At 42.5% G+C, this 12,604-nt stretch overlaps 1 protein-coding gene across 2 annotated transcripts in view; it reads right to left on the bottom strand.

The window, feature by feature from the left end:
- slc2a4rg (SLC2A4 regulator) overlaps positions 1–12,310 on the bottom strand; it is a 39,564-nt gene extending 27,254 nt beyond the window's left edge. The window contains exons 1-2 of one of the 2 annotated variants that reach the window (XM_061757539.1): positions 11,852–12,310; positions 9,767–10,002 (exon numbers count right to left, since the gene is read on the bottom strand). In XM_061757539.1, coding sequence (XP_061613523.1) covers positions 9,767–10,002; positions 11,852–12,079 — 464 coding nt within the window. In that variant the 5' untranslated portion in view covers positions 12,080–12,310. The remainder of the gene's footprint in view (positions 1–9,766; positions 10,003–11,851) is intronic. The other variant, XM_061757446.1, reaches the window with a different exon arrangement.
- Between the last annotated feature and the right edge of the window lie 294 nt (positions 12,311–12,604).

The following is a 12,604-nucleotide window of genomic DNA, read 5'->3' on the forward strand; positions in this document are numbered from 1 at the left end:
GCTGAAGGCCAAGAGAAATGGAGTACAGCATAAAGGGAACAGACAATCGGCACCTGGAAGGGGAGGAAAGCGCATTTCACAAAGCATAAAAGCTTTCAAAACCACGACCAAGAAAGAAATTAGAAGTTAGAACATAATCCTTGATGTTGCCATCTTTGCAATGGAAATGTATTTTTAGAATAATTTTACCTGTTTCCTTTCGAACATACAACTTTAATGCAAAAGAGGAAAAGCGGGAGAGGGACACCATTCGTGTGTGATGTGATAAAGTATGAAAAATGTCAGTGGTATGTATGGTTGGTATGTCGACTGATGCCGCCGAGGCAAAAGAGGCCTTACATGAGTGTGCATGAGCTTGTTTCCTTCCCAGGCCCATAAACAGCAACACACTCTGTGAAGACATATAGCGTGATGTGTAATCGATGCATATTTTGTTAGAATTCTGCCTGTGCAGCACAGTTTGCAGAAAACATTCCTCCTCACCTCCTACTCTTCTCCTCACGTATCAAATTGATTTCTCCTCCACACAGCATAGTGGCAGATGATAAACGCCACACTACACTAGCGCGTTGCCCATTAGCGGGAGGCCCTCATTACAATAACGAATGGCTACGAAACAGCGAATCCCGACCAGGGTACCGTGGCACCCCAGTGTTGCCGTGAGAAATCATCAGTGGTGCCGTGGTGAATTATCCAATTTGACATAATTTGTTAAAAATGTTTGATCATCTATTTTTGCTGGAGACATATAGTGGAATCAGAGCACTTAAATTCTTTTCTATTAGATGGCAGAAAGTACAATAATCCTGTGTATCCAACTGTTGCCATTCATACAACAGAAAAAGTCATAGCTTCCTGAGAGTATATCAGCTTTGTGTTCAAATCTGCATGGGCTGCTATCAGATTCTGAAGGTATGACAACCCTGAGCAAAAATGTTGCGGTTTCTAGTAGCACATATTAAAATTACAGCTCTAACCAGAATTATTTTGAAATGTTTGAGTAAAGAACTTTTTTCCACAGGCTCTGTAGATATATTAGTAAATGTAAAAAGGAAAAAGTAGTAGTACAACAGTAAACGTCCATATTTCTCAGAAAATGAGTGGCTACTCCTCTGCTCGTCTCGGCTAAAGAGCACAAACAAACTGATGCTAGCAATGCTACTTAGCTAGTTATCTGCCTTTGTAGCAAGTCTACCGTACTTCTTTCACCAATTGGAAACACGCTATCTCTTGGAGCTGGTTACAAACGTCCATTTGAAGACAGCGTTAAAGTAGTAGTACAACAGCAAACGTACTTACTATTTCTCAGAAAATGAATGGCTACTCCTCTGTGCGTCTTAGCTTTTTGAAGTAAGAGCACAAATAAACTGATATTAGCCATGCTACTTAGCTAATTATCTGCCTTTGTAGCAAATCTATACTATTTCTTTCACCAATTGGAGACACGCTAAAGGCTTCTTCATACACGCACGGGCGGCAACCGCGCTGACGTCACTGCGGTTATCCCGCGTGCAGTTTGCTTTTATACTCGAGCGCAACGCACACGCGCAGTTTTGAAAATGTACTGTAGTTCCCCTCCAAGCCGGGGTGTCGCTACGGCTGGTATAGGCTAGGACACTACAGGGTGGAATTTCCTCTGCATTTTTTGGCCATTTCCGGTAGCCGTTTTTACTTTCGTTTGCGTAACAAGGAACAAAGCAACAACAATGGCAACCGTGGAACAGTGTCTGCTAGAACAAATGGACCTAGATGACCAGATGATACGTTTAATTATGCTGCAAAATCGATCAAGCAGGCGGCGGTATGTGAAACCAAGGGGAAGGCTGACTACGTCATCACAGCATGGGACTAAAATGGACCAATCACGAGAGATGATCTCCGCGGCATTCTACGCGCAGCAACAATTTTTCCCGTGTGCGCGTCAAGTGACACAGAGGGGCTGCGCGGGCCAATGCGTCGGTCACGTGATGCAATGCGGGCGTTGTCAGCCGCGCGAGTATAAAGAGGCCTTAGCTCTTGTAACTGGTTACAAACGTTCATTCGAAGACAGCATTAAAATAGTAGTACAACAGTAAACGTACTTATTTCTCAGAAAATGAATGGCTACTCCGCTGCTCGTCTCGACTTTGTGAAGAGCGCAAACGAACTGATATTAGCCATGCTACTTAGCTAATTATCTGCATTTGTAGCAAGTCTATAGTATTTTTTCCACCAATTGGAGACACACTAACTCTTGTAGCTGTTTACAAACGTTCATTTGAAGACAGCATTAAAGTAGTAGTACAACAGTAAACGTACTTATTTCTCAGAAAATGAATGGCTACTCCTCTGCTCGTCTTGGTTTTGTGAAGTAAAGAGCACAAACGAACTCATATTAGCCATGCTACTTAGCTAATTATCTGCCTTTGTAGCAAGTCTATAGTGTTTCTTTAACCAATTGGAGACACACTAACTCTTGTAGCTGGGAACAAGCGTTCCTTTGAAGACAGCGTAAAAGTAATTCATTCACGTTACCTTGAATTTGTTGAAGCGTGAAGGGTGGTGCTCCCGTGAACTTGATTTCATTTTTGAAGTATCGCCTCCTCTAGCAGCCCCTCTTCTTACTCCTCTACCAAGCCACGGTACCCGAAAAAAACTTTGTTTTAGCGGTTTTGAAACCGTGACTTTTTAGAACGGCTGTACATCTTGAAACCGGTAACTGGCACAGACCCATGTTCAATTAAACAGGCGCACATTTCACACTGAGTAAGTCGATTTGTGAGTAAATTGAGATGCCATCTTCATTATTTCAGGATTCATACTTTTTGTGACATTTTTGTTTGGTGGATGCAGGAGATAGGCTCTCATGGAAAAGGATGACGCGCTGTGGCTACCCCTAACGGGACAAGCCGAAAGGAAAAGAAGAAGAAGAAGAAGGTGTGCCTTTGCTCAGTAAAGGTTGGGAATCACTACTGTAAAAAAAAAAATAAAAAAAACAAAACAAAAAAAAAACATACATACATGCAAAGATAAAATACACCTTCCTGCTGTCGGTGGAGTGCCAGTCGTGATTTATGCATCTGCTACCATCTTTAGCAATTATGGTTTGTCGATGCAGCACATAACACTAATTCTGAAGCTGAACAGCCGGACAAGCCAGATATCTGCTGGCGTCCCCCTTCGCCCCTCCCCTCTCGCATGACTCCACTCATTAAAAATGACCTTTCACCCCTGCCTGTGTCATTGCGAGCGTTAACCTCTTGCAGTCTGAACAGGAGACAGAAAGGCTGGATGAAAATACGAATTCGTATTTACAGGTACAATGTGTGACTAATTATAAAGAGAGAATATATGACATTAACATCTGAATACAAAATGGAAGAAACTACTATATGTGTGAGAGGCTGCTTTGCTTAGATGGCTGTCACTGGGTGTGGGTTAGACATCCCAGACAAGTGTGGGGGCAGGTAGCTGTTCCTCTGACTCTGACCTTAAGCAACAGGCTGTAATATCTCCTTTGGGAGAAGAGTGGCGGCAGTGCGGTGGTCAAAAGAGGAGGAGGAGGAGGAAGGGGGTTGAGGCCTGTCAAGCTCCAGCCTGCCAGCCGGGCTCAAAAACCCTCATGCTGATTCTTGCTGACCTGAGTCAAAGCCTTGGACTGTAATTACAGTATGTCCAACCCAAAGATGCCTATTTCACTCTAACCCCCACTCCTCACTGCAATTGCTTGCTCTGTAGTCATGTTTATGCCAAGTCAGCGACACTTTCTATTCACGACACTGTGGTGACAATGTACCTGGGCAAAGACAGATAAGACAGAAAAGTCTTGAAATTCCAAACAAACTGTCTGCACCCTGCTCCATTTTGCCACGGCCCCTTTTTGTTCACAGAAAACTGCGCTTTGTTCCTTTATACACTTTGTGCTGGATCCCACACTGATGAGTATTGACAGGTATAACAAGCTATGCATTATGTGAGTGACAGAAAGGCTAATCAGTGACAGAATGGGGGAAGATTCACGCAGGACAAGACAGGTGAAACAGTCGACTCTCATTTTTGTAGCTGCACTTGTGTTCAAATTCAATGCAAAGTTTCAGAGAATTGGACAATATGCAAATGTGTGCGTTTTCCCCTTTCACTGTTATGCGAATACTAGGAGTTGGCTAAGCAAGATCAACCAGAAAGACTGTTTTGTTACCACATCCATTCATCTACTTCTTTCACTTCAATACACATCCGTAATGAGTGTAAGTTTTGTGGTATTTTTTTATTTTTTCCCCCCTATCCATTTTCATCAGCTTTGACAATCAGGGTGCTGGTTGTTAGGGATATCAGGCATAATTTGGAATACACAAATGGATGAAAAATAGGTGATATATATGCCTTAAATGAAAAATATAAGAATGCAGGCAAACACAGAGAGCATTAAGGAAGAGAATTATTACTATTACCAAACTTGCCTGGGGAAGCAGCCTATGAAAACAAGGCCTTGACACTCAGGTTATAAAAGAGAACCGCAGTACAGTTTCTATTTTTTGTTTTTTCTGATGGGCATTGGATACCAAAAGTTGTATATGTAGGTGTTCAATGCCAGATCAAAACAAGTTACAGCAGGAATGATAATGCTGGTGCGGAGTTGTGTTATACAATCATACAGAAAATCAATATTGTAAATATAGTAGATCATTATTTTTACCATTGTGGTGAAAAGGGCCTGACATCTGACTCAAACACTTTAAAAAGGTACAAAGGAGCTTCATATTCAACACGACACTCAAGAAATGTACATGCATAAAGACTTATTTCTTTAATCTGTAGCAACTCGCCACAGCTTAAAACAGTATAAAACACCACATTTGCCGCAGAGAAATATGTCTTTATATGTATCGTAGGTACCAATAATAGATTGTATTGTGGAAGTACTAAGTATGACTGATGATTGATGAATGACAACACTACATTGGTTCCTCCTCCTCTTTGCAGCAGGATCTCTGCCTTGGCATGTCCGAGGAACAGTGACCTACTTTGCAGTGTTTGCAAACTGACGAGATAAGGTGCGAACTTTGCAAAGACACAAAACTGAATGCCAGTTGAGCAGAAATAAGAGTGGCAAAAGACTCTAAAAGACTCCGAGGTGAGCCACAGTTTTTATGCTTAAGTGTCTTTAAACAACTTTAATCCTGGAACACAATGGCTGAATTATTGGCTAATAAAAATAAATAAAGGTTTTGTTGACATGACCCAAACAGAAAATGTGTAATAAGTCGCACCCATGCATACACACACAAACACAAAACCTTGCCACAGTGATCAGAAAACAATATTAGCGCTGCATCATTATTTTTTTCACTTCATCAATGAATCGGATAAAACTAATATTTGTTTATTTCTATCCCTTTATTCAAAAACAGGACATTATTTCAAATTGACAGTGCAGAAAAGGCACAAACATAAATTGATTATGATTCCGTTACTGGTTTGGTTCATTTTCCAAGGAAAAAGCAGATGTTTGCAAATGTCTTATTTTGGTTAAACACAGAGATAATCAGCCTGCTTTCATGGAGGACAACAGAAATCCAAAGAAGATTTACTGTTTAGAGGCTGAAATTAAAAGAATTTGGACAAATTTAAGTTAAACAATGTCTCTAAACGATTAATCATCTTTCTTACTAATCGTCGATTAAATTGATAATCGATTATTTGTTTCACCTCTAAACAATATACAGTGGTTCCTTGAGATACGAGCTTCATTCGTTCTGTGACCACGATCATATCTCAAATCATCTTTCCCCAGTGAACTGAATGGAAATCCCATTTATCTTTTCCACCCTCACCCAAAACCCAACAAAAATGTTTGTAAAATATTTTTTATGAGGAAAATAGCACTCTATAATATTTACTTTATAAGACATATAGTAATAAAATAATTAAATAGATTAATAGATTAATACATTGCGACTTCTGGTGTGCATGGCTAGGTCACCAAGGGGAAGTATAATATAGTCATTAAGATATACAAAGAAAACTTTTACAACTCCTGTAAGTAAACTGGAGTAATATTAGTCATCTACGTGTGTTGATGCACCGTTTGTGTTCAAATATCCGTTGATGAACTATCGATGCTATTTGTTAGTTCGTGTACGGCATTTTACATTGTGAGTTACCATTAAGCTAGCGGAAGGCAAAGTTGTGTGGTTGTTTTAAATACACAACGTGTATTTCTTTTTGTTTTATCTTTCATTTGACAGTAAATTTCAACTGGGAGCGCATTAAACAGCTTGAAAACTTTTTGGGAAAACTAGTTCACTAACTGCCGAACTGCTGCTTGTGAAGTAAGTTGAGTTCACTGCCCATACAGCACTTTTATCACAAGTTTTTACTTGCAAAGTAACAAAAACATCAGCCGGGTCACTCATAATTCAATGCTCAATGGAAAATATAATGACTTAATTATTTCTTGTGGTTGAGTCAAATTCAATGGAAAATCATTTTGACACCAAATTGTAACTATGACAATACAGCACAGATTACAAAACGCAACCTCTCGCCGCCAATACAAAAAGACAAAGTGTGCACGGTAGGGTTCATCCCTCAGGTCAATGGAGCGACAAAAGCGGCATCGCTATTATGACCACACCGTTATCTCGTGTTATGTAACCACATTTAGCAGCTGTGTAGTGCTTGTTTACCCACTACTGTGGGACAAGTACGACTCTCACAAAGTGCTTCGAGGCCGATGAAGATCAGAATTGGGGTGCGAGAATCGACATATATGCGCACAAACCAGCGGGCTCAAAAAAACATGTTGAGGCTTGCCAAGCGCCCCAGAGATGTGCATCATACGAGAGAAGAGGCACATGACGTTCTTGGGATGGAGGGGGAAGGACAAACCCCGTACGCCACACCCACTGTCAAAAGTTGGCAGTTTTTATTCTCCTTTGACGACAGCCGCTACATTTTACAATCGTGTATAAAACCATTTAACCTTATTATTAAATGCCTTGCCATCAGCCGACACAGTTCCTCCTCTATTTGTAGATGGCCACAAGTTTTTCTGTTAACGTGTACGCACAGTTTTAAAGACAGAAACAGCCAGTAACTAGTTGTAGTGCAAAAGGAAGGAGTGCTTAGGCCCAGGCTGCAGCCTCTCCCAGTCCTCTTCACTGTTACATAATCACTTATCAGCGCACACGGCTTGTCCCTGAGGGCGCTTACTGCTTGTTTTGTGCAAAACTGTGAGAGCATGGAAGCTTAGCCAGGGGTACATTAAAGAAATGTTCCGTGCGCAAATGCATGTGCCAGAAAAACAATGAGATACAACAGCCACAAGAAGTCAGGCCATGTGAAACCGAAAACAGAACGCAGCTCCATACGACGAGGCTCATTTTGCTGCCTGACAAACAGAGTGAGCATGTGTTGTCAATGGAGGGTCAACAGGGAGGGGTTGGCCCAGGGCTTTGAAAAGAGTTCTGCATGGGCGAGAGAGATCCAATCAATAAACGTTCCAAAATAGGTCACTAATTCACCGTTTTGTCAACATCTTACTCAATGGTTTTCTCAAGCATTGGCTCACTCCATGCATATTTCAAAACAATGCCATTTTGAACCGCAAACATGGTCAGTTGACCAACCCGCCCCGCCATTCATGGCAAAACCACTGTAATGGTGACTGTAGCTGGAGGCAAACGTATCACAAACCAGTCACTGATTCTTTGGTTTGTCACACAGCTAGATTAGCGAGTCTAAACTTTCTTAATCTCACAAATCCATTTTGCATAGCTTCTGATATTATTGTGAACAGGCAGAAATGAGCAGCTCAATCAGCATCCTTTGAGGAGTTAGCGGCCGTAAGTGGGCTTAGACGTTAGTGTAGGGAAACACCAGGTTTATAAAGAAATGCAACATCAGCAGTTTTACCAGAACAGTACAACAGGCATTTTCGCTCTTGCCCTGACGTCAGTAAGAAACAACTGACCGCTAGTCGAGCTAGCACCATTCTGCTTTTCCGCTGTACAGTACCAGCTCAGCTCTTACCAGGCTCAAAACTATATAAAAAAGTACATCCCTGAACACATCTGTTTGGACGAGACAACAACAACAACAAAAAATGGTTTAAAATCTCAAAACTCTAATTAAAACTTAGCACTCCATGATACAAAAAAAATTATTATGTACATTAACTAGTAAATTATGCTGTCACATAATTGTAACACATTTTAAAAGCAGGACAAAGTGGCTTAAATTACATACTGTACTCACCCTTTGTGAAAATTAGGGCTGTCACTATTGAATCTTTTTAGAATTTATTCTCCTATTGATTATTGATCAAATAATAGAATAATAATCGGCCCCCACTATTGGAGTTTTTTTAATTACTAACATGCATTTTATCCTCATTAATAAGCGATGGACTTCAATCCTTAAACTGCATGTTACTATTGAGTGTATGATATACACTTGGTGTACAACATTTGAGACTGCAAAATGCTAAACAGTTAGCAATCGCAATTAGTTTTACTGTGCTAGTGATTACCATTTTAGGTCAAAAAACGCTAACTACCAGTCAGCTCACTCAAACTTATCTTGCTATATGTACATTACTTATCTAACAGACAGTCCTTTGTTGTTTTTAGCTAAGTTCATCATTGGCCCAACACTGCGTCCATCTGCAAGAAATGTCCATGTGAAACATGAGTTCAGGTGGCGCAAACATAGTTCCGGAAGGAACTTTTGTTTTTTTGGGTCCCGGCAGAGTTTCGAGTCAGAAATTTTGTGTCGACCTATTTTTGAAGTTGACTCAGCAGAGTTATTCGATTATTTTTTTCCCAGCCGTAGTCAAAATTGAAAAAAAGTACAATACTTGAGTTAATGTGCAATGTGGAGGGCCCTATGACAGGTTTTGCCTTGGGCCTCCAAATGACTAGTTTACTACACTGTGCCCAGCCAGCGACGGCCAGCCCACATAACCAAACTGTGACCGCATTGCGGTGGATAACTCGGCTTGTGCGTTGCAAGCTAGCATCAGGATGAATGCAGGACGATCACTGACACTTCAAACAGACCTCGCAGTTATATGCGTCAATTCGGCGCCGAGCGGGGGACCGGCCGCTGCGGGCTGCATATGGACAGGCTCGCCTAGCCCGCGGGGTTCTCTTTACCCATCGATTGCGAGGGACTCGTGGCTGCTCTGCTCCCCGCAACTTTGAAAGCCTGTGAGTCTGTCTGCCGAACTCGCAGCAAGCGGGGGCTCCTCCCCACTCCTACCCTCTCAGTGGGGGTGAGAGGGAAATCTAAGATTGCCGTACAATTAAAAACCATATGGAAGGCGTTTTTACAGCGCACGTGCTCCCGTGCTCGTGTGCATGCGCTTGCGGCCTCTGCGATTTGAAAATTATATTCTATTACGTTGCTGTGTTGGTTTGATTTTGATTCATCTTTCAGCCCTACCTAATAGCCCCAAAAATAAGAATGATGCCCTCGCTCACATGATCGTAGAAATAGTACCAAAGTATCCGAGGCTAGTTTTCCCAGTGGAACAGTGTCAACAGTCGAGTCGAGTAGGTACCATTTAGTGAAAAAGGGACTCATTTGTTCATCCCTCCACTTGTTGATCCACTATGCACAAACTGTACATGGCAGGCAAAATGTTCTTTATAACCATGTCTATCACAAGTGAAGTGGACAATCAGCTTGTATATGTCACTTGTATAAACAGTAAAGGTCGCTTTTTAATGTCATGCAACATAATCATGTAGGGAAAATGTAGAAATGGTTTGAAGATGTCTACCTGTTTCTGGGGACAGGGATATGAGAGGAAGGGAGAGGTTGTCTCTCTGTCTGTGGTACATTCTGTCCTTGTGCTGGCCTGAAGCTGATGGCCATCTCCGCCAGCCTCTCTTGATTCCTGATGTCCAAGTGCATGAAGCTGCCTGGCGTTTGCCCATTAGTGCCTGGGCAGTGCGTAGGACTGGTCCTCTTCAGGCTTGCAGTGCAACCAGTGTCTCTGTGTTCGCCGAGGCCAGTCTACAAAATGGAGAGATAAAAATCAGGCTAACATTTGAAGTAGTGACGCACCAAAATGAAAATTCTTGACAAAAAAATGTGGAAAATGAGGAAACCAATGCCAAAAACCAAAATAAATTATTATGCCAATTATTAGCAAAATTGCATTTACAGCTATGACTGCGGAGCTGCCAACCTAAAGAAAATCACTTCCTGAACATTTTGTCTGAATTTCCATATTTACTTTTTCAGCGTTCATACAGGACTGTCATGTAGTTTACTTTTGTACTCCACACAAATGCACAAATAAAGTATTATCGTGCACATCTTTATTTTCTGATGTTTTCTGCTTTTAAAAAAGAAGGAGAGGTGACATACCACATTTGTTTACATGGACATGAAAATAAACAAAGAATGAAAGCTAAATCGAAACGTGAGGTTCTTAGCCCCACCAGGCAGTCACATGACCGCACGCAAAGTCTCTGCGGCCCTACACTGGAGCAAAAAATGTCAACGTGACTCAGATACGTGAAGCGTGGTCCAAACAACTGCGTATGACTCGCAGTCAGAAGAGCCCATTATCTCACTAGGAAAAAGAACAGCTATGTCATGCACGCTCATCTGAGTCTGCCTAAAAATGTCCACATTTCAGCCTTCAACAACTTCACTTGGAACTTGAGAAGACACGCTGTGGTTTTCTAAGTCATCTCTGGCTGGTGAGCCTATTGTGCTGTTTCACAACGATAAACAAGCCAAGATGACTTCGGGTGAGAGGCGGAGAGGCCCTGGAATTGGTCGCCAACCAATTACAGGGCATGTATAGACAAACAACCATTTATACCCACATTAAAAACTCAGGACAATTTGGAGTCGTCAATGAGTGTAATGCGCATGTTTTGGAATGTGGGAGAAAGCCGGCGTAGCTGGAGAACACCCACAGAAGCACGGGGGGAGAAAATGCAAACTCGAGACGGGAAGGCCGGAACCTAGATTCGAACCCTCAAAACTGTGAGTCAGAGCACTTGTCCACTAGTTTGTCTGAGATTTCCATTTTACATCCATTATTGTTTTGGTACAGTGCACATTCCTATCTTACATTTCTGGCTATTAGACGTTCATGCTGATCAAAAAAATGAATAATAAATCAAAAGTTACTCACCCGTTAGTCAGTATTTGATTAGGTTTTTTCACTGAATACTGTACTTGGAGAGACTGTCTCCTGCCTAATTACTTTTTATTTTAACATGACTCATAATATAAAAAAATAATAGGACAATTATTTGAGGGGGGGCGGGGTTTGTTGTTTTTTTGAGTACTCTATTCACCTCTTGTCATGACCAGTGTGTTACAATGTGTCATCATTTCAACAGTGCACATAGGTTGCCTCGGTGATGAAATGCAAAAAGCAACATGAGGAGTGAGGACTTGAAAACTTTGGGCGATTACTAGAAGGAACTAACGTGGAGCACGTACAAACAGCTTTGCGTTTGTTTGCGGCGTGCATTTGTGCAAAAGGCCAACTGGTGTTTTTTAGGCCTATTCCAAAGCTCCACCCTGAAGTATGGAGGAGGGGGGGGAGGGGCACCACTTTGGTACCCTCTTTCCGGTGAATTTTGCAAACACACAAGCTCGAACTCTGTGAATAACCCTTTTAAAAGTGGTTTGGAGCCTGTTAAGTGCATGCACGCCGAGGTCGGACGGTGGAAAAGCAGCGCGGTAAAGCGTCAAAACTTGTCACTCGAGTGCGCACCACGACGGGCCTGCGCAAAAAAAAAAAAAAAGAAAGAAAGAAAAAGAAAATGAACAAAAACTCCACTGAGTTGACAGAGTGGTTGAAATCTCGCCCCCCGCCCCCCACTCCGACACTTACTTTTCCCCCGTCGTGCAATATTCGTCCGTTCCCTTCAGGAGAGGCGTTATCCTGCCCGTCGAGCACACATTTGAAGAGGACGGTCCCGTTGGTGGACGCCCCCGGCCGCGAGCCGCTTTTCTCCAGCCGGCCATCGCGGAGAACAGAGCGGGTCGCCCGGCAGCCGAAGTCCCCACCGGCGACCGGCGTCCCCGCCGCCGGCTTGTCCAAAACACATCTAGAATCCATTTTAAGGCCGAGCGAGGGGAAACTAAAGAAGTCAAACCCGCTTTCTGTAGATCTTAGTGCAAAATTCTCGAGTGAGATACATTTATCGGGATTGCCGCGACTGGATAGACATTATTTGCCTCGTCCTTCTACGTCTACTCTACATGGAGCGTTTCGCCACCGCCAGGTTCGCCGGGATATTCAAAAGCCGCCCGGTCCGGAGGATAAAAAAGATTGTTTTGCCTCTTTCCTCCAAAAGACTGACACGCCCCCTAAGCTTTATCCCCATTGGTCCCGCTCGTACGTAAACATTACACTCTGGCACGCGTCCACAGAAAGGCGGTCGGTGATTGGCCTATCACCCCGCGTCAGTCATTTTGCCTGTAATCTAATTGGCTGAGAGAGGGGAGGTGGGCGTTGTGCTTTAAGTTTACCGGCCGGTGTCTGTCGATGGTGACGCAAAAACTGGTCTGAGGCGAGTAAAAAGAAGTTAAATTTTTCAACCGTATTTAGTTTCATCGGTTGGATAAAATTAGCTTTCGTGTC

Source organism: Phyllopteryx taeniolatus, chromosome 1 (genome assembly GCF_024500385.1).
Source record: "Phyllopteryx taeniolatus isolate TA_2022b chromosome 1, UOR_Ptae_1.2, whole genome shotgun sequence".
NCBI lineage: Eukaryota > Metazoa > Chordata > Actinopteri > Syngnathiformes > Syngnathidae > Phyllopteryx > Phyllopteryx taeniolatus.